The sequence below is a fragment of the Vidua chalybeata genome, chromosome 16 (genome assembly GCF_026979565.1).
Source record: "Vidua chalybeata isolate OUT-0048 chromosome 16, bVidCha1 merged haplotype, whole genome shotgun sequence".
Lineage (NCBI taxonomy): Eukaryota > Metazoa > Chordata > Aves > Passeriformes > Viduidae > Vidua > Vidua chalybeata.
Genome location: NC_071545.1, coordinates 6,410,475 through 6,437,171, shown reverse-complemented (window position 1 = coordinate 6,437,171; position 26,697 = coordinate 6,410,475). Strand labels below are relative to the sequence as shown.

The 26,697-nt window shown below is 39.0% G+C and overlaps 1 protein-coding gene across 1 annotated transcript in view; it reads left to right on the top strand.

Annotated features, from left to right (window-relative positions):
* Positions 1 to 26,697, top strand: part of LOC128796330 (uncharacterized) — a 71,680-nt gene that overhangs the window by 28,114 nt on the left and 16,869 nt on the right. The window contains exons 27-52 of the mRNA XM_053957869.1: positions 256 to 444; positions 1,390 to 1,460; positions 2,867 to 3,029; positions 3,141 to 3,227; positions 3,771 to 3,905; positions 4,297 to 4,416; positions 4,932 to 5,161; positions 6,807 to 7,000; positions 7,992 to 8,294; positions 8,985 to 9,214; positions 10,225 to 10,377; positions 11,039 to 11,389; positions 13,320 to 13,670; positions 14,593 to 14,724; positions 15,371 to 15,520; positions 15,983 to 16,099; positions 17,632 to 17,839; positions 18,853 to 19,019; positions 20,417 to 20,529; positions 21,410 to 21,491; positions 21,702 to 21,839; positions 22,508 to 22,670; positions 23,349 to 23,470; positions 24,813 to 24,953; positions 25,957 to 26,070; positions 26,477 to 26,605. Coding sequence (XP_053813844.1) covers positions 256 to 444; positions 1,390 to 1,460; positions 2,867 to 3,029; positions 3,141 to 3,227; positions 3,771 to 3,905; positions 4,297 to 4,416; positions 4,932 to 5,161; positions 6,807 to 7,000; positions 7,992 to 8,294; positions 8,985 to 9,214; positions 10,225 to 10,377; positions 11,039 to 11,389; positions 13,320 to 13,670; positions 14,593 to 14,724; positions 15,371 to 15,520; positions 15,983 to 16,099; positions 17,632 to 17,839; positions 18,853 to 19,019; positions 20,417 to 20,529; positions 21,410 to 21,491; positions 21,702 to 21,839; positions 22,508 to 22,670; positions 23,349 to 23,470; positions 24,813 to 24,953; positions 25,957 to 26,070; positions 26,477 to 26,605 — 4,353 coding nt within the window. The remainder of the gene's footprint in view (positions 1 to 255; positions 445 to 1,389; positions 1,461 to 2,866; positions 3,030 to 3,140; positions 3,228 to 3,770; positions 3,906 to 4,296; positions 4,417 to 4,931; positions 5,162 to 6,806; positions 7,001 to 7,991; positions 8,295 to 8,984; positions 9,215 to 10,224; positions 10,378 to 11,038; positions 11,390 to 13,319; positions 13,671 to 14,592; positions 14,725 to 15,370; positions 15,521 to 15,982; positions 16,100 to 17,631; positions 17,840 to 18,852; positions 19,020 to 20,416; positions 20,530 to 21,409; positions 21,492 to 21,701; positions 21,840 to 22,507; positions 22,671 to 23,348; positions 23,471 to 24,812; positions 24,954 to 25,956; positions 26,071 to 26,476; positions 26,606 to 26,697) is intronic.

Sequence of the window (26,697 nt, the reverse complement as noted above, 5' to 3'; positions counted from 1 at the left end):
GGAGGAATGTGAGAAATATTCTTGAATGAGAAAAAAAGTGTTCATCAACTATTTAGCTTTTTGTCTCTCCCTTTTTTGGAGGAGATAAAATAAACTTTGAACTCTATATGGTGATTTGGAATATTTTGATAATGGAAAAGATGGCACACATTTCTAATAGTTCTTGTAAATTATCATTCTGTCACCTCTGTGCTGTGCTGCTGCACAATGGAATGCTGTCTGTCCTGGCTCAGCCTAAATGTCTTTGTTTTTCAGGCATCCACAGTTAATCATCTTGGGAGGAATGTTCTGCATAGCTACAGTGAAATGATCTCTCTGTGGAATCAGCTTGTGAAGAATGAGATTCATTTGGAGAATAATGAACGAGCCAAACTTCTCTGCTTTAAGATAAAGAGTACAAAACAGGAATTTAACTTCACAGCCAGCTATCAAAATCTGCCAACGGTGAGAAAGAAAAACAAAAGCAATTTTTTTGACTCAGCACTCTCTTCCTGAAAGATGTTATTACTAGTGTTGAAACTTAGACCCCTCCAGTACTGCATCTATTTCTGTCTGTTTTGACAGGCTGCGGTGTAATTCTAGGTTCAAAAAGAAAACATAAACTTGTGTGGCAAAGTTTGGAGTACTTCTCATCTATTAGGGAGCCCAGACAGTCAGTCAGGAAGGAGAGGGTGACGAGAGACAGCGTGACTAGAAAGAGAGCTGGAGATGTGGTTACTCACAACTTGATGAAGATGTATGAGGGGTGTAGAAGATTATACTGTCCTGGAGAATCAGAATCTCTTGCCTGCTAGTAAGCATGGTAACAGCCCTGGTTTATATGCTATTTTAATCTCTACATCCCTTCCAGTCTTAAGATAGCTTTTGCTTTGCTTGATGTCTGTGGTACAGGAAGGGTAATCAGTTTCTCATTGAAAGATGTACTTTGATCAGTTACTTTGGTCCATTCATACCTTGCAGGAAGTCTTAAAAAGTGTTTTTCTAAACATAGCTTTGAAAATACTTTTTCCATGCTTTGAAAATCCAGTTTGGTTTATGTACCAGAGCTTGCTTATGTTGCAAGTAGGTGACACTCAAGTGATACATTAAGGGGCATTTGTCTTCTGCTGGAGTCAGTTTTCTACTGATGGCACTTTTAATCCTCTGAGAGATTAATGGGGATCTGGACTTAAACTGCAGCAGGAATGATTTGTCTGTGAAGTGACAGCCTTGCTGCAGCCTGTTGAACAACATGGTTTTCATACTGAGGTTCCTGAATATGAATGCAGTAAATCTGATGAAATTGTCCTTTCCTGTTCTGGTCTCATGATCTGAGTGCAGCCTAAGAAGACAAACTTTTCTGTGAAGATTGTATGGAGAGATTATAAAAGTCTGCCTGTTATACTGCAGTGTGAAGGTCAGATAAAAGAGCTAAGGAAGGAGAAGATGCTGTATCAAAAACGTGCAACCCTCCATTTCAGGTTTAGTATTCTTACTTCTATCTTTTAAGAATGTTTTGGCCTAAATTTAATGTGCATCTTGGTGCTCTTAGGAAATGTTCTGGGCTTTTCAAAGTGAGAGTGCCACATGCACAAAGTCTGTTCTTTGTCCTATCTGGTTCCCTGAACTTGCTCAAGTACAGCAGCTTTATGGGCTGGTTATTTGCATCCATTAGGTTTTGGCCTCTTTGTTGAAATGACAGTGAACAAAGCTGTCAAAGGCAACAGACCATGTGTGCTGTGACACGTTTACTGGCAAGTCAGCCAGGCATATAGCCTTCTTTCCTGAAAACAGTAGGATTTATGCTGTGTCCAAAATTGTATGAGGTGAGAAGTTCCAAAATCCAGATCTGATCCTCTGTGCCATCCTTTGTGCCTTTTTCCTAGTCCTTAGGCATTATATAGCTATTCTAAAGCCAAAGGTATCCTCTTAAAACATGGAACAAATGGTCTTGTTTAGATTTTGGAATACATTTGCATTTTCTGATGAGAATGAGTACACTGCTCCTACATATTGGCTGTCCCTGAAATTTCTCTCTTCATTATCCATTGCTAAAGCCGTGCCTGAAGGCCTTAATAAAAATGTATGCTCAGATTAGTGACATCTGGATCACTTCTGGGGAAATCTCAGCTTTCTTAAGGCACAACAACATCAACAGGCATGCACAGGAGTGCTGCCTTAGGAGCTCCTGTGCAGCTTAGAGATAACTAAAACACTGGGAGGTGTCTTTTCAGTAGAAAAATATGTAAATGAAGAGCTGTGCCAGGTATTGTAACATGTATAAAGGCTGCTGCCCAGTGTCTGCTTATAAAGGTTCATGCATGCTTCCAAGAGGTCTGACTAAGTAACTGTGCAGAAGTATTTAATAAAGTTCGTCAAACATTACACTGAAGTAGTAAACTACTCCTGGAGCTGTGTAGTGATGGACACCTGTTGCACAGGATTCTTGGCATGTAGATACTGTTTCTACACAAAACATAAAATGTGGATAGGTGAGATTTTCAAAGCTGCCAGGAGCTTTTGGACACTCCCTATTTGAAATGAAGTCTTGGCCATGCTGGTACAGAAGGTGTATGTGCTGGTTATGCATGTCAGAACTTTAGAGCAGCACCTTCTCCCATGCCCTTCCAGGCATTTACCAAATTCAGGATGGAAACTCTATCAAAAATTCAGGTTAGAGTGTGGAGTTTGTATGAAGTTGTGATTATGCTCTGTAGTTTCTTAAATGTTTCTTAAATGTTCAGTCCCATGTGTTTTGCTTCTGTACCTGACACTCTGATGGTAACTGATAATTTTGGAGTTCAGGTTGAACTCTGCATGATTTCTTGTTGTAGTTGTCTATTAAGATCTTTTACACAATGTTTATTTCTTGTTTTTTTTTTTCCAGGCATCCTTTTAAAGTACTTTTTCTGCAGAGCTTTCTTCTGCAGGAGACATTTACTGTTGACAAAAAGCAAAAGCACTATTTAATGGAAACAAAAGTTTTGATAAATGGGGTGGAGGAAACAGTGCAGACTCTTATACTTGGTTACCAACCTGAAAACCCCTATGTGAGTTATCCAAGAACTTCCTTTAGTGTAATATACCAGAACAACCTGCAAATGAGTGGTTTACTACATATTACTTATGTTTCTTGCATTTTCCCTCAAACTTCTTTTTAGATTTGTGCTGGCTTAACTCATCCTTATAACTACAGGACCTTTCCCAAAGATGTTGAAATGTGCATTTTAACTCTAAGCCATCAAAATGTGAGTAAATTTCCCATTAGATTCAGTTAGGAGACATTCATCACCTTTTTATTTACACTTTATTGTCTTTTCAGACCTCACTTGCTATAGGTTTTTAGTTTCTCGCCACATAGCTGCTGCAACCAAAATGTTCAGAGAGTGATTATGTCCTTGGTACCTCCTTAATTTTGTATCATAATATGTTGTGTAGTAATCTATGATAAGAATACTTCATATTTTTTTTAGAATATTATTATGCATGAATGTTATTAATAAAACAAGTACTGGGATGGAATGGATTCAGGGTTCTCACCCTTATCTAGCTGTGTCTATTCATCTTTCTTACCAAATGTAGCTATTTTTTCTCATTATTTTTTCTTCTATTTTCCTAATTTTCTTCCTCATTTTTCTCATTCTTCTTCTTAATTTTTCATTCTCAGCCAAAACATAATAGATTGAAACTCTTTCATTTTTCATGATGTGTAGGGATGACTTCTCTGATCTTTCATTATACACAGGGTTAACACTCAGTGCACTTTGCTTACTCCCTTTCTTAACACACAGGTGAAGCATGAGCTTGAGACTGTCTTAAAGGTGAATAAGGAAGATGTTCTCAGTTTTCTAGGGAGGTATCAGGACAAATCCAGTGAGGCAGATTTTAGACATCTTTTACACATGGATGTGACACACTCGTTCCAGGTACTGATGGGTTTAATTTTTGGTATTTTTTGTCTTGCTGACTGCTTTTACTGTGTTGTCTTTAGAATTATAATTGTTTGATGCTGGCAAATGTCCTAATCCAATCAAGTCCTGGCCCTGATACATAACTGTAGGCATCTCAGCAGGTTCAGTTACGTATCAATAATTTGTGTCAATAATACTTTATAAGGGACATGTTGACTTTTTTTTCATGCTTTTATTACTGCTTTCTATATATTTTTCAGTATCTTGGGATAAAACTGGTAAAATTTGATACACACATTTGCTTATATGCATTACCCACTTCATGCTAGAAGTTCAGACATTAAATCACATGAGGCAATTGGGGGGAATGCAATGTTTTATTCTGATACTTTACTTTGTCAAATAGCTTGAGTTTCCACAAGCAATGAGCCTAAGTGGGGAGCTGTTCTCCAGGCAGACTAAACTGGAACACTTTGACTGTGGTATGAGTGTAAAAGTCATCATTAACAAGAACATGTCTTCACAGGTCAGTCCCCTGGTCATTACGTCTTGTTGCTTGAACTTGAAGCTTTTGCAGTTCATCCACTCAATTACTATACTGGAGAGGTGTAAATTGTTAGGAAAACAGTTAACTTTTGATGGTTAAAGTTTGCTCTGGCTAGATAGCTACATGGGGTTGAAATAGTTGGCTTGTGTTTTGGCTGAAATTCAGAAAACTCTTAAAGTCTAGTTAAATTGTACTTAAAATTCAATGTAGCTCACATTTTGTTGTGATAGAGTTGGGATAAAGACAGGGGGATCACTTACCCATTACCTTCACAGACAAAACAGACTCAACTTGGACAATATTAATTTAATTTATTGCCAAATAAAATTAGTTAAATTATGAGAAACAAAGATGAGAACTAAAAACTCCTTTCCCCCTTTGCTTCCCTCTCCACTTTTGTCCAGTCCCAACTTGTTGTCTGAGTCTCATTGCTCAAACTGATGTTTCAGTATTGTGTATTATAATCTGGGGTCCTTAATGTCCTCCTCTCCTTTTTCTCTCTGCAGGCCCAGGCAGCCCTGAAGAGTTATGGTGAAAACAATGTCAATGGCTCCCTTCACCTTCATTCCAATGGAAAGGAAGTGCTGATGCTGGAGGTCGATACGAACAATGAAAAGAGGAGGAATGCCAGAATTGTTGAACTGAGAGCTTTTCTCCATCAGACTGTCCTGACAAATCCAGAATCAGTACAGTTCCAGCTCATGGGCAAAATATTTCCATCAAGGTAGAGAAATCAGAATGTTGGTTAATTGAAGAACTGAAGAGTGTTCTGGGATACAAATTTAAATGTAACTACTTCCCTATGGCTGCAGCAAGGCCACTGAGTAAATGCCAGTTCATGTGTTATCCCTATTATTGAAATACTTCTGCTCCTTATGTTTCATAAGTTGATATAAGTTGTGTTAATGTCTTCTAGCTGCTTTTGAAGGACTTTCTTATAGAGAACTTTGAGTGAAGATATAGTACAAGTTATGCCAGTGGAAAAGGGCACTTCCCAGTGTTTCTAATAAAGGTTTTAAGGTATTGGTGAAAGCTCTGAGGTGGCAGAGGTGGGAAATAGAAATTTAGCCCTCGAAGTTTCAGCTGATTTTTCAAATTTCACAAATACAGAAGTACGAAATGAAGAATTCTGCAGAGGTCCCAGTGTTTATCAATTGGATGGGATAAGGAGAATGAGGAAATAAGAGTTAAAGAAATCAGAAGTTACAACAATTTAGATGAAGCACATTAGATTTACTAGTAACACTAGAAATAAGATAAAATATTCCAAGAAGGGTATTTCATGTGGCTCTGCAGTATGCTTGCAGTTCTGGGCTTCCAACAGTGCATTAATTTGTTTAAATACCAGGGTAAGCCATAAGAGAGCAATTTATTGCAGTTCACAGGAAAGAAAACAGAACACATACAATTTTTGGAATGACGATTTTTTTTTTAGGATTTGTTTTACAGGGAGAATACAAACAAAAATAAACTGTTAAATGTTTCTGGAGAACAGCTAAAAGGATGCAGTCTGTACAGACTTCAGTTGCTGACTGAGGGAATAAACCTTACTTCCCTGAACTATGTAGTTTTGTTCTTCCCATGGAGTGGATTTTCACTGAGGTTTTACTTGTCATCAGTCTTTCAGCAGGGTTCCAGTTTCTAGGAGGGATATCAACCACTATGAAAACTGGAGTGATTGCCTCACTTTTAGGTATTTTGTGTAGTATACGTCAGTCTAGAAAGTCAGATAGTTCAATGGATAGTTTGTTGAAGGCCATGTGAAAATTGTGACTCAGTCTTATACTGACAACACAGAAAATTTTGTTGCTCCAGCAGGTTTCCCTAAAACACTGTGCCATGTTTTTCCAGCACTGTTCAATTCAGGGCCAAGATGCAAAGAAATATTGTTGTTTCATTCACCAAACTTAAATGATGGTGACACTTATAATTATGTTTTAAACTGAATTCTCAAATTCTGCTTTTAAATCAGTACCAAAGAGATATTTCATATTGTGACAGAGAAGGTTTTGTTTCCAACTCAAAGTGTCTCCAGCTCTTTCTTTTATTAGGAACCATAACAAAAGCATTCAAGAAATTTAAAGAAAAATTAGTCTGCCAATCTGTGAAGCTTTACTGAGGAATTCATAAACATCTGGTGAATAGTGTGTGCTGACTGCAAGGCATCTGACTGCCCAATTCACAACACTGGAACGAGTGTCCAGAAAGTCTGTGGAGTCTCCATACTTGGAGATACTCCAAACCTGACCACATACACTCCTGAGCTCCCTGCTCTCATTGATCCTGCTTTGAGTGAGGAGGTGTGTCTTGACAATCCTGAATCAACCATAAAAGTATCTTACTAACAATTTTTATGTCTGTCTTTTTAGACTTCTGTTGTCTTCTGACTTGAAGCTTAATGAAAATAGGCTTCACATGGATTTCATGGGAGCCAGGGAGCAGAAAGTTGGTTTTGTTTTGTCCCTAAATGGAAGAGTCCAACACACTTTTACTGGATTAAAGGCCATACCTCATCTCCTTTCTCTGGATGGATTACTGAAATGCAAAAACAACATTCACGATGGTATTCTGTTCCTTTCTGTTTTGTTCTAACCTGCAGCTATCTAAGGATGCTGCTTAATTTTAATGTAATCCTTCCTGAGCTGCACAATGTATTGAGCTCTGGGGCCCCCAACAGAAGAGCAATGTGTACCTGCTGGAGCAAGTCCAGAGCAGACCAGAGAGATGATCAGAGGGCTGGAGCCCCTCTGCTCTGGAGCCTGGTTGGGAGAGTTGGGGTTGTCAGCCTGGAGAAGAAAAGGCTCCACAGAGACCTTAGAGCCCTTCCAGTACCTAAAGGGGCTCCAAGAGAGCTGGAGAAGCACTTTGGACAAGGGGGAATGTCTTCAAACCGACAGAAGGCAGGTGTAGATTGGATATTAAGAAGAAATTGTTGTGAGGGTGATCAGACAATGGAACAGGCTGCCCTGAGAAGCTGTGGATGCCCCATCCCTGGAAATGTTCAAGGCCAGGCTGGACTGGGTTGAGAGTATTTTTCAGTGAACTAACATAGTTTGGATTTTTCATGTTTTCATGGATTAAAGGAAATAGTGGGTGGCCTCTTTCCTCTTCTGAAATATGGGGACTGACTTGAGACTCCTATTCCTTTGAATGGCTTCATGGGTGGAGCAGGTCACTGCAGAGCTCTGGAGGGATTGTTTAGCCTGCAATTACACAAGTAGTAGGTCACAATCCATCTGTAAATTTTATTTCAGAGGGAGTGCAGTATAGTACAGGGCCTAAGAGCACAAGAAGCTTGATGAGTAAAAAGGAACAGCTGCCAGAAATACTATTATGTAATTTATTTTAAACACAGACACTCACTAGTAGAGAAACCCTCAACACTGAACTGCTTTGCTCTCTAGATTAGGCAAAATTATCTAGTGTAATAAATGGAAATGTTTCTACTTCCTCCTGGTATTAAAGTAATGGTTAATTTATACATTACTTCTAAAACTGTGGCTATTTCTGCCCCAAGAATCTCTCTCCACAGTAATAATTTCTGCCTGTTACAGGTAACATCAATGTGATGGTCAACAAAAGACTGTATGGACTGCATGTCAGGAACAGGAATGTGTTTGGGAATACCACTGTGCACAATATCACTGTTGCCATTGTTCAGAATGGCAGTCAGGCAATCCCAGGGGAGGCAAGACTGAAAGGACACCTGGAACTGAGTAAAGAGAAGAAGAGGGGGCTAGCTAGCTTCCAGGTGGATGAGAAGGCTCTTTCTGTAGATTTTTTCAATATCATGGATAATGGGCACGGCAGAGTCAGTGGGACTTTCACACATAATGTCGACTTTTTAAAAAATGCAGGTAGGAAGAAAATCTGACTTGATGGTGTGGTCTAACAAGATGAATTTATCTAAATGACTGCTGGCCATTGGAAACAGATGAGTTGTGTTTGCTCACACCAGAACAAAATGTGTTCTAGACTTAGCAGCATTCTTTTAATATTGTTGAGAAAATACCCTAAAATGGACACAGAAATAGTTCAAAGAGTTTTGAAATACTTCAGAGTAAATTATTTCTCTCTTGTACATCTGTGTTCTTGCACATCATCTAAGCTGACCAGTTCCTCTAAGTATAGTTTTATGCCAAGTGTTGTTTCCTAAGCAAAGCCATGGATTTTCATTGAACTGGAGTTATCAGTAATTTTGCATGGGTTCCTTTGGACAGAATAAATCTTTTCTGAATCTTTTTGACAGCTGACTACTGGAGTTTGAAACAATACCAATTGGTAAATATCCTTTATTAAGTAAAAGAAAGTTCTTGATTTCCAAAGTCCATGCCACATTTTAATTTAGCAGTCCCTTTTCAATATGATTTTCACCTGGTAGGTAATGTCCTTCTATAAATATCAGTAAAGTTATCACACTTTATATAAAGATGTGTATTTTCTTATGAAAAATTACAGAAGGTGCTTTTGATCTGTAATACATCTTTGTAGTCTGTAATGACAACCCAGAAGTGCTGTGTTGATTTTACTTCCTTCCCTGTCAATAGGGTTGCCTTTGGATGGCATTCTTACTGCTGCATGTGAGCATGGCACAGGAAATCACACCATTGCCATAGCCCTGCAGAGTGGCAGTGAAAGGATTGTTGCTGTGTTTGAGAGGCACAGACTGGCCACAGAGCCTCCAGCATTCCAGCTATCTGTGAGCTTAAAGCACAACATCTCAAAGATAAAGAAACATGGGATCCCTTTTGTTTTAGAAGCTGCTGGCTATTATGAGGTAAGAAGAGTTCTGCCTGTGAAAGTTTGATTTCTGGTAGGACAATTTGTGTATATATAATAACTCTTTTCCTGTGCACTGTATATATTTATTTCAGAAGCTGCTCCGTTTTTGAGATGTACTAAATTACTGAGTGAAAGAAAGTTGTTGGCTGGCTCCTTGTCATACTGTGAACCTGTCATTTAAGCTCTTGGAGCTGAGTCTAGACTAAATGAGATGCTACATTCAGTACTCATTTAAGTGGAGTACTTTGCTGCATATGAGCATATGTCTTGTCCAATTTTATCTTTCCCCTATAAATGGGAAGTGGACCAACAGGCCTAAGGCTTGCATCTGGTATTGGATTTAACTGGTCCTGGTGTCATTCTCTGGATGGCTGCTAAAGAGCAGAATAGTGTTTAGCATGGCTTTCCCTTTGGAAATTCCTACCCACAGAAGCATTATGGACCATATTGCTGGTATGGTATTGCTTGGCTGCTGTTCTCTCTATCTGCATTTCTGCTATAGATCTGTGAACGTTACAGCTCTTTTGCATCACAGATTATCTTTTCATAAAAGAAGGCTTCAAATATGTTGGTATTTCAGACATCCACTGCAAAGCTCAAGTCACTCACATGCTTATATTTGGGTGGCTTCAACCACTGCAGTAGGGTGAGACACAGAGGTATGCAGAGAAAGAATTCTAAACAGTTCCCTAGCCTTGCTTTTTAGTAGTTCCAGTGCTTTAATTGTTTGTGCCTGAGGGCTCAAATCCTTCAGGGTACTTGAATGCTCTCAATATGTTTTGAAGCCAGGAGGAATTATTGATACACTGCATTTAGAAGGCCTGGCATAACACTATAATCTCTATTTGAAATGCCTTGATGAATTTGCACTTTTATTTTACCAATGCTGCTGCCCTGACACAGGCTGTGATGTTTAAGCACAGTGCAACACCCTCTGCCATTCCCAGTTGTTGCTGGGATGTTTTTGTTTGTTTCTTTCCATGATTTGGTTTCTTTTGTGCATAGAATTTCTCCAGAAAGATTGCTACAGGGATAACAACCACAGTGGAGACAGAGCAGCTCAAGATGGAAATAGAGAAGAAAACCACTGGCACTGCTATGGAAGTTTCTCTTTCACTTCACCATGATGTGGGAGGACTGATGGACATTGTTCCACATGTACTAGAGGTTTGCAGAAATCCTGCCATATATTGTAATATATTTAATGCACTTAACACTAAACTGTTTATCTTTTTGAAATGGAACTCTAACCTTAAATCTATGTTTTGGTGCCTTCATCAATTTGATCCTTAAAGCAGCCCTGTAACTTTGCTCCTTTGAATTTTAGTCCTCCCTGCTTTTCTTCATTCTCTGAATGTGCTTTGTTGACAACACCAACAGGTTGCTTGCAGTGGAGAATCTGCTAACAAACAGCTTTCTGGCCTTTGCAATGGTGCAATTGCATTTCATCATTTTGAGGTACTCACTTCATTTATAAACTTTGCTCCCAACAGCATAGTGTCTTAACTACTGTGGAGGGAATCTGAGTACTGACAGTGTCGGACATGTACAAATTGGATTTGAGCTTTCCAGAAGTTTTTGTGCACTTTCAAATATTTTCATTAATTATTGGTTTGGGTTTTCTTCCTGTTATTTCTATTGTGGAACTCCAAAATAAAGATCTGAGTCCATCTCTCCATTTGTTTCAGCATTTATAATTATGTGGGATGAATACAAAATGGTGTAGGGAACAGTTCTCTTCTAGTAATACGAGTTCTTAAAAACAGTATGTGACTTGACAGGAAAGCAAACTTGACCATAGTTTTCTGTAATTTTTCAGACTCCAGCAAGAGTTTCACTGAATGGGTCAATATTTACCAGCAACTTCACTGTCATCCTCTTTGGACATGTTTCTTTTCATGATATATTTGCCTGCCTGCAACTCTATGCCACCAGTAACACCCATCCTCATTTAGAAATCGACTTCCAGCATTCTTTGCCTTTACTTCATTCTCTGGGAATTGCCAGAGAGAACCAACTGAAGGTGGCAGCCATGAGAAGTGACAAGTACAAGGGCATCCTTGGTATTGTCCTTGGGCCTTGCACTTTGGAGGCTGATGGGGAAGTGAGCCTGGCAAGCAATGAGACAGGATGGGTACTTGCTTTTAGAAACAAGTGCCTCAGTCTAGAGGTAAGCCCAGATTGTTTTCTGCATGTCCTTCCAGTCTGTGTATTTCAGATCCGTCACAGAAAACTGAGTCACAGAAAAATGTCTTCTGACACATTTATGGATAGGCCAAATTTGGTCATTAAAGTTCTGACAGAGCAATGAGTCAGAGCGCTTGCAGGGGGAAGTGATAATGTGGAGTAATACAATGGTAGGTGTTTACTGCTGTTGCCATAAAAATGTTGCTTAATAGTAGTTTATTTATTAAAAGAAACTTTTATCCTAAAATCTAGTGAAAAGCATGTCCTTTCAGTTTGGAATTGTGTAGGTTAAGATTTTTTCTTCTACATTAGTTGTGAAAAGATTATTTAAGGATTTATTCTTCTTTTCCCCCTCCCCCCATTTATTTTTTTCCAGCTTTTTCACAGAGAAATTTCTGTTTGCTCTATGTAACAAGCTGTCTTGTATGGTCCTTTCCAAATGCAGATTGTTTCAGAAAGAAGGAATGCTTTCTCATGAATTAGGAACAAATGAGGAAGACAGTTGCTTTGCTTTGCTTTGCGTGTTTTAAACCATGTAATCTTTTCTGTTGCAGAGGATGGGATTGCCTCATGCTGCAGTCTTGGGGGGCTCATTTCAACAGAACATCTGCAACGTGGGCTTGTTAATGAACCTGCAGTGTGATGGCAGAGCAGTGGATGTGCAGATAGACACCTCCTGCCAGCATGAATATACACTCCAAGGGATGCTCAGGCATTCATTTCCTTGGCTCAGCCAGCTTGGGCTGCCTTTTGAAAACTCAGTCCTGTTCTCTGCAGCCACAGACTCCACCACAGAGATCATTTTCCTGCTGCAGGCTGGCAGATGCAGACTGAGGGCTAGAGGGGATCTCCGTGTTCAGAACAAAGCTGACTGGACACTGGAAACAGAAACAGAATGTCAACTTCTGCAGGTAGCTCTGGGAAGCTTTTAAAGAGAGTTTGGGGATCAAATGAAGGCCTTGTGGGTTTTAGCTAAAATGACAGTGCTGAAGTGTTGGGAAGGCACTGGAAAGGCACGCCTGTCTCACAGCATTTGGCAAAGGCAGTGTCTCACACATCCTGTTCCCAGGTGCTCTCTGAGACTGAGATCAGTTCAGCCTTTGCTGACTGTTGCCTTCGCAGGCTGACACTGCCCTCTAAAGCTGAACAGCAATATTAGCCTGAACTCTGTCAGAAATACATTCCCTGGACTGTGAGGATTATATCAAAAGAGAACTTCCTTGGTTTTTCCAATTAGCCTCACTGACTACATTGGAAAGAATGACTATTGCAAAATCAGGGTTTTTTTCCTAGATGTTCATAGGAATTTATATTTTGCTTTCAAATCCTCAAACTGAGTAACTTCCTCAACTACAAAGTGGCAACATAAAAATGACAGGAAAGTTGTTGTGAAAAGGGAATTAAAACCCCTTAAAGTATTAAAAATAGTAGAATTTTCAGTGTTTTTAGAAATTCTTTGACAGAATGGGAAGAAACCTTTCATTTGGAATGTTGCACAAGACAAGCAGAAAGTTTAATTATAAAAAAAACCTAAACCTTCTACAACCAGATGCAAGAATGTCTGTTAGGCCTATGATTTTTTTGTACATTAATTTGTTTGAAAACTGAGATTTGTGTGGTCTGGATGAAGCATAGAATGTTTAGTAAACTTTGCCAATCTGAAGAAACAGATATTTTGTATTTTTTGTAAATATTAAACTTTGTAAAGATGCAGAAGTTGTGAATTCTGCAGGACAGCCCTTAAATCTTCCATCAGGTCCTATTCAGGAAAAATCACCATCTTTCTTGTTGAGAGGGAGAAAAATGTCAGCTTGGAGACTGTAGGTTTTGTCTCTGATATTGTACCACATAATACACACTTGTTTTAAAGTGTTTGTAATATTCCAAAGGATTTTTTGTTTAAATCTTGATAGGATCTCAGTTTCCCTACTCAGTCACGGCTCACAGGATCCATTCAGAAAGACAAGTGCCAGGCAGAGTTGCTCTCTGTCCTGGAAACAGAAGGCAAAACTGCCCATCTTGAAGTGAGAGCAGAGTGCAAGCCAAAGATGGCTCTGGAAATTCAGTTCAGGCATGACCTCCCCCAGCTGAAGGAAATCCCAAGGGAAAATGAGCTGTCTATCAGTGCACGGAAACACTTAAAGTATCTTCTTGGAGTTGAAATGAAATTGGGTGCCTGTGAGCTTCAAATGAATGGGGACTTTGACCCTGAAAAGAACCTGCAGTGGAAAATGCTTATAGAAAACAAATGCCAAACAATTCAGGTATGGAAAAGAATTTTCTCCTTTAATGTTGAATTTATACATCTAAGCTAGGACCTTTGTACCTGCTAAAGTCAGAAGACAATAATCTAAGTATTTCAAAGAGGTTGCAGAGAAATAAGAAAAACATTCTCTTTAAATGTTGCATCTTACTTCTGGAGCCAATCATTCCCTGTATTTTCATATGGCATACTCCAAATTTTCTATTAATCAGTACCTGCAGATAGTGGACTTGCTTGTACTAGCTCTGATGTGTTTTCTAAAACATGGTTGAAAATTCTGCAGGGTTTTTATGTACAGAAATGATTATTCAAAGTTGTCTTTAGTTTTATAAGCAGTTACAGTTTCTCAGCAGTTTGAGAAACAAACTCTGCAACAGTTTAAAAATATATGGAGTAAATAGATAATTTTCAGGTCAGAAAATTCAGTGTATGGAAAGTTTGAGAAACATGTTATCACATTATGATCTCTGAATTTAATATGCAAGTCAGGGCAAATCTGAATATACAAAGATGAGATTCACTTGCCCTTTTCCAAAAACAGAACTGCCATAATAAACTTATGTATACTGTCTGGTTTCACTGAATTTATGGATGCTTTGGGCCACTGGGACAATGCCAAGCATAGATATAAATTAACTTTCCATTTAGGCAGGAAGAGCTGCCACATTGTCCAGTGTTCTATTTATGCTGACTCATTTATCAAAAATAATCAGACATATTCAAAATAAAAAATACAGTATTTATAAAATGTATTAAAAAGCTCTCAACATTTCTGAAACATCCTGTGCCTATGCTGCCTGATATACTTGATTTTACAGCTAGGTGATTAAAGTTACTATTAGGAATTAAGTTGCAGAGGTGTAATGTATTTGTGGTTAAGTGCAAAAGTGGTGATTTTTAAAAGTTTTTTCTTTCTTTTACAGGATCTTGGAGCACCAATGAAAATTGATGGCTCAGGCTACCTTTTGATGGATAAGATGAACCTAGATTCACAGACACTGATCACTGTTGATGAAAGTAAATTCCGAGGACTCTTTATACTAAAGGTCACTGATGTGAGTACCCTGCAGCCTGTTGGAGTGTGTGAACAAAGTACTGAGTAATGTATTCTAACATATGTTATTTGGAACAAATAGTCAAGCTTAAGTAATTAATGCCAGAATAAAAATGAAATAATAAAATCTTTGAAAATCTGGCACCTCCAATGTGCAGTAACTGATGTATAGGATAATAGGATATAGGCTCAGGCACTTGCTGAATAATTTCCTTGTTATGCTCTTTATGTGTGAATTTTTGCTGTTTTTATTCTACTGTTGGATGTTCTTTACATCACTGTGATTTACCCTGCAAAATAATACCCAGTGATTAATTGAGACACTGCTGTTTGCTTATTCAGTGAGACAGCAACACAGGGAAGGCTGCGAATCTCTTGCTTTTCTGTTGACAATTACAAGTTTGGATTCTCTTGTCATCAGAGCAAGAGTGCAGAGAACAACCTGAGTACCTGTTTCCTCATGGTGCTTCACTTTTCTGCCATAACTGGTGATCTCTACGTGTTTCTGTGCCATAGGGAAACAACATAGCTAGTGGGAGTTTAATTCATTCAGTGTAGGACAGACAGATTTCTGGTTTGAGCTCTGTATTGCAGCAGTCTCTGGGTTCTACACATGCTTTGCTCTCTGTGCTGTGAACTATTAACAGGAAAGGCAAGAGCTGGATGTGGTGCTAACCCATAACATCCAAGGAGCTGCTGACATTGGCATTCCCATGAGGATGTTACTTGATGTGGTATCAGAAAAAAACAGTGACTTCTATAAAGGATTTATTAATTTTTGTGTGAACAACAAGCAAGTAAGTGTCTTCTCCATATCAGTAATATGTGAAATAGAAGTTGAAGTGAGCTAATTGATTTGGTTAAATATTGTTTCTGCAGACAATCTAAATGCAATGCTTTGCTGGGGCTGGATTAGTTCTAAAGGCTTTAATTAAATGAAAGCAGTATCTTTCAACCAGTTCTTCTGTGCAATTGCTCCTTGCAACAAATTTGACATCAGCAATGATCCTTGACTCTCGTTTGTAAACTATATCAAACCTTCCTTATCAAGAATCTTCACTTGGTGCAGCATATTCCCTTTTACAGTACAAAGCTGTGACTTCTAAAAAAATTAGACAATTCTTCACCATAAAGTTTTCATAGCTTTCATAATTTTATTCTAATGTGTAATTAGTCCAATGATTACAGTTATTCGGAGAAGTCTCCATGTCAGAGATGTGCCACAGTTAACTTTTGTCATATTTACTTGAACTGAGCAGATTACAGAAGAACTGAACTTTGTCCAGAAGTTGGATGTTGTGTCTCTTAACTACAAACTTACTCATAACATAGACACATTGAAGACTTTGCAAATAAAAGACAGGATTGAGTTGCAGGTAGGTTATCAACCTGGAGCCATGGCACGAGGGGGACAGCAGCTGGGGAAGTGAGATGGCAAAGAGCAGTGGGTGTAGATGGACTTTACACGTTTGCTGTTTTGGTGAAGGGGAGTCCAGGTGCCCCCTTTGTTCTTGAAGGGAGTCCAGAAGCTCATTTTGTTCTCATGGGAGAATAGTTTAGACCAGAACTTTCCACAGGCCTGGGGCTGGAGGTTGCTCCCAGTGTGGAGTGAGAGGAGAGCACTGCATTTGTGTGTCTGACAGAGCTGCAGTGTCCCCTGGATGCACAGGGCAGAGGGGGGCACTGCTGGGATTTCACTGGGTCCTTTCCAAATGGTATTTTCCTTCTGAACTCTGATTATCTGGCATATTTTTTTATCTGAGAAACACAAGACTTATTAACCATGTAACTGAATAGCATTAAAGCATGGCCATACTTGAGAACACATGTTAAATGTTTGAATTCTAAAATAAAAGGGACATTTATAACTATGTTGTGTTGTGTTATAAAATGATACAAGATGTGTCTTTGACACATCTTTGAGATTATACTGTCTCAACCAAAGAAAGAGCCCTGACCAGCAGGAGCTTTAACTTTTACAATTCTGTCTTTTGACCATTTACTTTTGTTGCATACAGGCTATCTTGAACCTCAGAGTCACCAGGAGCTTTAGTTTGAAAGTGCTTTATGGTGCTCACCTAACAGTTCTTGAAGGACAAATTCAGGAGTTTGAAACAAGTACCAACATAACAGGGAATTTCCATCACTCTTTGCCATGGCTGCTACAAGCCAGAGTCCCATCATCTTTACAGGTAGTTTTGGTGTTTTGTTGTTTTGTTTGTTTGTTTTTAATTATAATTATTGTCCTGTATAAGGATGTAATTCAAGCTCATGGCTTGAATGAAAACTCCCATTTTGTAAGGTACAGGATGGAAGCTGAGATTTTCTGATATTTAAAAACTCTGGATGCCTAAAACCTGAACTACTGTAATAGCAAGTTTCTCCTTGACTGCTTTCTGAATGAGATTCTTCCATTCTGATCTGTGGTGGTAGAGTGGGTACTGTTGATATTGTAACTCTACAGGACAGCTTGAGCACATTGCACCAGGAACTGGAGTACTGCTCCTATGCTCTTTAATGGGAATTTTGTACTGAAAGAAGTATTTCTTTGGGTACTATTTTCAGAGAAGTATTGGAGTACCTACTATCTGGTAAATATTGTCAGTAGGTGTATATTAAGTATCCTTTATAAGAAGGAAGTTGTATTTGTGGGATAAAAAAGAAGCTAATGAAAATTTGCCATAGATCAGTGAGGCTGGCATGGCTTGACATTCATTCAATTGGATAAGCTTCATACTTGAAAGTCAAAGATGATTCATGAAAGGCCAAGAGTTATTTTGTTAATGGATAGATTTTGACATAAGTATAGACTAGACAGAACTTTCTTTCACTTCCATTTTCTCCTGTCTTAAAACTAAATATTATTTAAATATTATTTTGAGAACTTATATTTACATGTCATTTTTAGATAGATGTGGTTTTTCAAGGGAGAAACACTACTCAAGAGAGATATGTGCACATTACAGCTGGAGAAACATCAATCACATACATAATAAACTCCTATTATGTTGGCCACCAAGTGGATCTCTTCTGCCAGAGTGTGCACAGCAGTGAGGTACTCCAGGCATCTGGCTACCCTAAGGCAATCAACTTAATTTTCAGTTTACAGAAATCAGGTGGGTACCTGCCATTCTTGGCAGGATTTTTATTCTCTAATAGCTCTATGAGGATGTTTCAGCTGTTCATTCAGCAGCTACAAACTGGATAAAATTTGCTGGTAGTACATAAAAAGAGGCTTTATCTTGTTTGTAAGTACAACTGTCATTCTGAAACTGCATCTATGATTAGTTGATGAAGCCAGTCCACCTTCAAAGCCCTGGCATAAATCCTATCTGCATTTCTCTCTTACATTGTGATCAGGTACCTTAAGTGCCCCCAGGGGAATATATTCAGTTGAAGAAAACGCAACAATTGTGAGAGCACCAAAGGGCAGGAATTACTGAGGTTAGCAGGCACTGAATCAATACTAATGTGAGTGGCATCATCTCCTTTCACCAGTTCAGAAAAAAGCAACAGGACAAGAGGTCATTCTCAGGACAGCCACAGTCACCATATGATTTCTACCACAAACCCACCATTTCTGTGGGTTTTGTCTTAAAGAATTGGTGGAGTTTTACATCCTTATCTATGTTGATCTTTTAGCACTCTTGTGTTTTCCTTTTCAAAAATAAAAAGCTGGTAGGACAGTGGGGAAAGGTCTTCAGGTCATGCTCTTTGGGCATTGTTGAGCTGCTGTAGCTGGAACCAAAGGAGTCACTGGAGGTCCGAACAGCTCAGAGCTCTTCCCTGGAAGAGGCTGCTGCAGGCCAGGGATGCAGCTGGCTGTATGGATTAGTCAGCTCTAGCTGCACAAACACATTCCTGACAGGAACTAACTTGCCACTTAACACTGGATGTGGGTACACAAGCGCTGTTACCACAAGACTTTGTAAGGACAAAGTTCAAGGACATCCAGCAAAATTCTGCCCTCCTCCAACCACAGGCCAAAGTTCTTGTAATCCTGAATGATTGCTTTGTCTTGATGAATGTATTAAGCTAAAAGCTGTCCATGCTGATTTTATGCAGGCAGTACTGAAATTACTCAAAAATTACCTGCTCAAATTGGCACTATTTTGTCCCTTCTATATAGAAAACAAAGCCAAGACTGTCTGTGAAATCCAATATGATGAGAAAGATATATCTGTGACTATGGATGTTGACACAGACTTTGAACTCTTTGGTACATTTGTGTTTGTGGCAGAGGTGAAGCATTCAATATCACTTCTCCATCACCTGGGACTTCCCTTCTTTCTTAAGGTAATGCACCACAAAACTTTTGCTGTGCTTTGATGAAAGCTGTCACATGAGTTACATTTGCATTAATCCAGAGCAATTCCAGTGGCCTTAGTGAAATGACTCCAGGTTTATATACAAGTGCAGCTGAGAGCTGACTTGGTCCAGTGTATCTGAATCCTCATTTAACTGAAGTACAGAGCTAGTGGTCTGTTTCTAAGGAACCTGGTCAGGTATCTGAAATCCCCAGTTTCAGGGTTAATAATTTCAGGAAGGCATGTATTTACTATCACTTTGCAGCTGATAGGGCTCACAAAAGTAGAAAGAACTTTTGGTAGAAAACAGCTGTCCTTCATACCTAGAGAACTCCTTGCCTTGGTTAAACCACTTCTATCACAAATAGCTAAAATGCTTCAGTGTTGAATAAACAGAAGTAGATTTATATTCCAAACTACTTGGTAGGATCAACAAAGGCTATACCTGTTTATCCCTTGGGAGAAAGAAGCATTAGTTGAAATGTCCCCTTCCCTTTTGAAGGGTAGTACCCAGAAAAACATTTCCAAGTGATCCACCACCTTCTCTTCAAATAAGAGGACATGTAGGATGCAAGACTAAAGGTTAACTTTCTTGAACATAAACATTAGATCAATATTAAACCTGCATATTAAGTATTAATGTTTCAAGGGAATATTTACTGCCTTTTATTTACAACCTTTTATTGAAAGGTGTAAGATATTTTCACTGCTTCTTCCCCATTAATATTTAGTGAAATGTATTTTATCCTCTAAACGTTTGAATTAAAAAAAAAAAAAAAAAAGCAGAGATGGGGTAATTATTGAGGTGCCTTATTCATTTATAAGGTATGATTATAACCAGGGGACTTCAGAAATTACTGTTCCCACAGACTTTGGCAAATACCAGTCTTGCTATTGATAGATATGAGGGAAACAGCCCTCATCTTTCCCAGAGAGATTCTTTAGCATTTTCAGGTTTTCAGGATAAGGCTGTAGATGATGCAGCAGCTGTGGGAGGAATGCCCTAGAGCAAAAAATTGGTGGAACCTCATCTGTTTCTTAAAAAAAAAAAAAAAAAGCACAATTTCTTTCTGGTATATGAAACATGAGATGATGGAAACATAAACAAGAACCAGTAGCTTTAGACTTAAACCAGATAAGGGTACATTGAAAGCAACACTAATATTTGCCAGTAATGCAAATGAGTAGCTATGGAAACACACACAAAAAAGGAAAACCTCTCATGAGGCTCTTGGTTTACATCTAGGAAGCATCCAGAAGGCATGTCTGGAAGATAAACTTCAGTCAAGATGATGGTTTTAAGTGAGTCAAGAGATTGTGCTCAGTTGAGGTGAAATGATGGGTACAAGTTATGGCATGTCATTTGTTTATTTTCCCCCTCCACAGATGACAGTTCAAGAAGTCATGACTGAAAATGAAACTGAAGGTGCTCTGAGGCTGACCTATGAACAAAACAAAAACTTCTCCTTTTCCATCAGTAGAAAAAAAGACCAGCAAGGGTAAAAGGGTCATTCTGAGCACTATAAAAATGCCATTAGGCTGCTGTGATTTCCATAGAATACAGTTACTGTATAAATCACCACATCACTGGTGAAATGGGTAACAAAACTTGGATAAAGTGAGTAGTCACACCAAACACTCTGTAAACCTCAGGGAGTTTTTGAAGGGCTGCAGACAGATTCTTCCCCTCACAGCTTGGGACCTGTCTCTGCCTGCCCACACAGAATCCAAGTAGCAGACAGTGAAAGAGTCCATAAAACTCTAGACAAGTACTTAAAAATATAACTAAACTTGACATAAATATTTAAATCTTACTAAATTGTTTTGGCACAGTTGAAAGTTGTAAAATTATGGCAACTTGGTCTTCTAAGTTGGTGTCAGTATGGCTGTATCTGCACAAAACTGTAGGCTTTTAAGGATGTTTACAGTTTTGATATTTTTAGCCTTGGGGTACTTCAGATATTTCTTAAATTTCTAGCAAAAGAGCTTTGCACTGAAAAGTCTTGTAAGTTCTGTTAAAATCTCTAATCATTGCAAATTCTAAGTTTATAAACCATGACAGTGCTTGCAAAGTCAGATTCCAAAATACCTTTCTCATTTTTAAAAAGCTGATGCATTTGCTATGGCAAAATGATTTCTGGTCCAGTGGGCTATATTCTGTCCCTGGGATGCATACACAGATTTTTTATTGAGCTCAGAGGTTGTCATTTTGTGTGAATGCATCAAAAACTGGGAGCTGGGTAAGTGTTCAGGGGCAAGTACTGCCATTTTAACTCTAAAAGCTGTGGCAGATTGGAGCTAACTCACATGAACTTGTGCTGCCTGCAAGAGTCGACTTTCTGAAATATTGTTGAACAAGAGAACATTTCTTCCCTTTAGTGAAGAGTTGAATATAAAAGCACTCCAGACTCATCCCTTCTTTCTACAGTACTTCCCCTGTGCAGCACAACTGTCTTCTAAGGTAACTATCTGCAAGTAATCCATTGCATACATCACTGCAAAGTAGACTTGTCTAATATGTTAGGAGTCAAGCTGCTTTATTTCTAGTACTAGTATTTCTAACATTTTTGTTATTGTTGAGGATGTTCCTGTTTTTAAAGATGTTAACAATCCCAGTCTTTTTTTTTCCTTTTTTTTTTTTTTTTTTTTTATTTAATGGGAACTTGAAAAGGTAAATTATGATATGAGTGAAGCAAAAGGCAAACTCTACCTCAGGATGGAAAAAAGGGATTTCAATGTTTCAGCAAAGCTAACTTTGACTGGAGGCAGCTACACTAATGCCATTGAAGTGGCACAGACCATGGCCCAGGTTGGTACACTACTGATAGCAAAGGCAGGCTGTGACAGGAGGGCACTCAGGGGGTGGCTGCCAAGCAGAGAAGGCCAAATGCAGCTCCTGCTGTGTGAGGTGTTTTGCCCTTGATTTCTCATAGCACGAGCAAACATTTGACTGTGGATTAGTTTGAGTTTGTATTTGTTTGCTCCTATAGATGGAGCACTCATATAGGATGTATAGGAAATAAGAAAAATAATGTGCTACAAATGGAACCAGTTTTTATAATGCAGGTACCACACATTTCTTTCTCTAAATAAGAAAAGATGTCACAAATACCTATTGTTGTTTGTGCTATCTGCTGGATTTATTCTGTAATAGTGGGACTTTTGATGTTGTAATGTTTATTCTGTGAGATAAAAGAAAATCAAACTGTATAATAATCAAAGACTGTTGTAAAGGGAATACTTGGTTGTTTATGTATGTTCCATTATTTGCAAGGACAACTTTCTGTAGAGATGAAGACAAGTAGAAGCAAATATTTGCTAGAGCCCACAAGAGCAGTGGGCTTAGAGTATCATTGTACTAGACCTTTAAAAACACATTCCTACAGACCCCACAGGACTTTGGGGTATCAAAATTACACTTAGCTTTTACCTTCTCAGAGAATTTGGGGTTTAATGTTTGCCCTTTTTTAATTTTAGTTTAAAATTCTTCCAAGGCAACTTGTGTTGATGACAATTTACCAAAAAGGCAACAGAACCCATCTGCTGAGGCACATTGCCCTGTGGGATGGCAAAGAGATAAAGCTAACAGGCACTTACACTGGACTCTTCCCAAAGCTGCCTGGAGGTCATGGCATTCAGGGTAGGTTTCTCAAGTCTTTTACAAGTATTCAAAGCAGACTATAAAATAAATGACATAAATCGGATTTCAAAATGCATATTCAAAATGCATGTCCAAAGGGTTTCAATCCTGGTTTCAATTTAGGGCTTCTAGGGTCTTATTTGCTTTGAATTCATTATAGGTCTGGCTGTTAGAAACATCCACTTCAGAATACTCTTTCTGCTTTGTGAATATGGAACATGAAATTTAAGTACTGGGTGCTGAAGGGAGCACTGGTCACACTGGCTGCTACCTTGAGGTGTTAAACCCTTATGTTTAGACTATATGATCTGAAAATAGAGAAGATAACTGCACTTACCTGTTTGAGTGTTGTAAGCTGTTCCTCTTCCAGTGTAAGGCCATCTCAGTTTCACACAGATTATTTCCCTGGTTGTTATTGCTGAAGTTGCTCTGGGTGTAGTTGTCAATCTTTTGGTTATTGTTCTGCTGGTAAATGGAGAGAGGGTTCCTGTTCTCACATTTCCTCCTGTTGAGCAGACATCAGCACACTGAATTCCTTGTGGCTGCTGGGTAGGGGTGTGTGTGAGCAGGGACCACGTTTCCCTGGGAACCAAGGGATGTCCTGCTGCCTCTGGGAAAATGTCCTGGGAACGGTCATGATTCCTGGTGGCAAATCTTACTTGTTTGTTTTCCTTGTAGTGGAACTTCTCCATCCTCTCTCCATCCCTTTTCCACGGCATGCCTGGGCAAACTTATTTGTGAAACATTCAGCACGCAGTCACCAGGATGTTCTTACTGTCATTTGGAATGAGAAGGACAAGGTACAGTGTCCCAGAGCAAATAAAAGTCAGGAGGGTATCAAGAGGGTTTTTGTTTTGTTTTGTTTTTAATTTAAAAGGCACTAACCAAGCCAGGGAACTTGACTATAAGGCAAACTATCCCCCTTCTTGGATGTATAAAAAGTTCTGACTGTGAAAGCTTGTAGGAAGTGTTTTCAGGCCATAGTATTTCTTTGTTTGCAGTAACCTCACATCTTGCTGCTTGACCAAAGGTAATGAAATGCATTAGCTTCAAAGCACTGGGTAAGGGTCTCTGATAGTAGGTGGGAAGAATAGCACAAATATCATGCTTAAAGCAGCTTATGGACAAAGAAATAAAATCTAAGACAAGTGAGCGAGTGTGAACATTTGTTGAGATTGAGAAGGATGAAGAACTCGTTGCATGGGTATAATCCTGGATTTACCCACACAGAAGAGGACACATACCTTGCTTAGCATTTTCAGCTTTAGTGATTCAGTCAAAGCTCTTTTGTATTTCATTCTTTCACTCTCCTCCTTATTAGCAAGACTGACAAACGTGGAACAGTTGAAACCAGTCTCTGTTTTCATAAAGTAAGTCATCACTATTTTTAAAAAATATAAAGAGTGAAAAAGACAGAACTAGGAGAAGATAGGGTAGGTTGATTTCCAGATGTTGTTAAGTGGGGACACTTTCCTGACTTGCTGCTATCTTTACATGTGCATCTGAAATGCAGCACCTTGGTTGAGTATTACATTATTTTCTAAATAATGGAAAGATAGAAGACAATGTATAAAGTATGCTACCACACATAAACATAAATGTGCCTGCAAAGAGCAGTTAAAAGTTAAAAATGTTAAAATTCCAAAATTTACTTTAGCAGTTGTATAGAATGTATTTTTTTACAACTTCATAAATTACCACAACTATTAAAATCCCACCACTATTTAAATTACCACAAAAATATTTTGCTTTCAATAACATAGCAGAATTTAGCTCCTGATGAAGCAAATGCTTTTTCTTGTGCTTTAACTTTGCAAGCCATGTCCAATGATTCTGTGGCAGTGTAGCCTGCAGTCCCTAAAGATGAGATCAAAATTAAGCTTCAACAAACTTAAGCATTGTTCATTATTTTAGTAAAATACAGAGAGTAGTTCTTCTTTGAGCTGTGCTATTCAGGGAATTCAAGCAACAAAAATTATCCTAATTTTACCATTAATTTGCCTCACTTCTTCAGAAAGGACTTTATTGTGCACATAATTCATCTGAGGACAAGGTACAGGGAAATCTTACTGGGTGCATGTTTGAGGTCAGTATGTGAGTTTTATTTCACAAGTTCCTTTTCCATCTGTTGATATGGATCAGGTATCAGTGTCATCTTCTCTGAAGATTGGAAGACACCGGACAAGCTACAGAGCCACTGTTGCCCACCCATTTAATTACACTCTGAAGCAACTGGAGGTGCATTCCCTGTCAGAAAGAAGGGGCAGAAAGTACAACCAACAGGTGAGATCATGAGGCTGGGCTGCAAAACACACAGCTGTGATACTGCATTTACTGTGAGTGTGCCTTTCATCCCTGAGAATTGCAGAACCAGAAATCATCCTGAAAAATGTAAAGAGCACCGAGTGCTGTTACCTCCTTGTGTCCAAATCACCAGCACTGTTTCCTAGCCAACGGTCTTGCACTTTTAGTATTGACCCTTTTTGGATGGGAGGAACGCAGAAGTGCCCAGGAACCTGCCAAGCAATGAAAATGAGGCAAATTTTGTCCATAAAGCAATGAACAAACTCCTAGTGTGCACACACAGGAAAAACAAACAAAAAAAACTCAACCCAACAATAAAACCAAACCAGAAACCCTTTGATACCCCTGTGAAGAAAATGTAAATTTTTAGATTGTATAGGAAATTGCAACACAAATGTGAAAATGTGCAAGACTAGAAAGGCTTAAACTGTAGTTTTGAAATGCACTTGCAAAGCATATGTAGGGAAAAAGAGGAGGAGGAGCTCCACAAATAATCCCTCCAGATCAAATACTACAGTATAACTTCTGTCTGACAATGCACTCTGTGGGTCAGGACACTGCAGCTGCTGAGGCTGAAGACTTTCAGCAATAAGCTCTGCCAGCTGTGCAGTGTTTGTTCCTCTGAAGCCCTTTGGGGCTCAGGGAGGTTTGCACAATACTCAGTATGGGTCCAGAATCATATTCAGAGGAGAGGAATAAATTCTCTTGTAGGGTCATTATTGCAGTTGTGCCATTAGTTGCTTTGCATGGCAGACCCCAGGGAGCTTCCAGAGAGGGTGACAAAAGCTTTCCATGGCCTTGGTTGTAGAAGTGCAACTTCCCTGGGGTTGTCTCAGGCCTGGAGCTTCCAGACCACTGAGTTCCACAGAGTTTGAACATGGATCTGTGGCAGCTTTCACAGTGGCTCTGTTTTCCTCCACTGGATGGGGATCATTCTGCTGGTTCTAGTCTTGCTGCTGGACAAATCCTTCTCTGCTTTCAGCTGCAGGTCTCAGGGAATGCTGGGCAGCCTGCTCACCTCTGGCTGGGGCTGGAGGATAAATCCAAGATGGACATCACTGCCTGGGGTGGCTGTGTGACACTCTCTGCAGGCCAGGTATGAGTCTTACAGCCTTTGGAAGGGATGAGTGTAGCTCATTTAGATCATGTAGATCAATTTCTATGTTTGATCCTCACAGAATGATTTTTTTTTTCTCTACTTGTTACCATATGAAAGCCTGGAAGTCAACCTTTTTATGTCTCAGAGGAAGAAAAATAAATGCTGTGGAAAATTCAGTTTCATGTTGCCAGACATGGTTGTACTTGGGCTGCAGCTTTCCCTCAGGGCAGAGCTGTCAGCCCCTTAGGTTTCTTGGGAGAGACTGAAGCAGGGTTTCATGGGTATAGACCATCCAGGGGTTCTCACAGGGTGTGTTTTTGCCCAGGAACCCTACTGCCTGAGGATATACTGAACATTTTTTTTAAAAATTAGTTATATATGTCAATTTTTTCCACTTTTCCAGCTTCAGAGAATATTAAGCATGGAACACCTGCATGCATGTGGGTCTCTAGAGCAAAGACCAACATTGTTTAATGAATACCTAGATCTGAACTGGGATGACAAAAAATTCAAACACAATTTCACATATGAGGTAAGAGAAGGCAGTTGTATCTGTTGACTTACCATTTTTATGGAAGGTGTTCTCAGTAGATGAGGAATTATTTTGGTTTTAGATGTAATGTT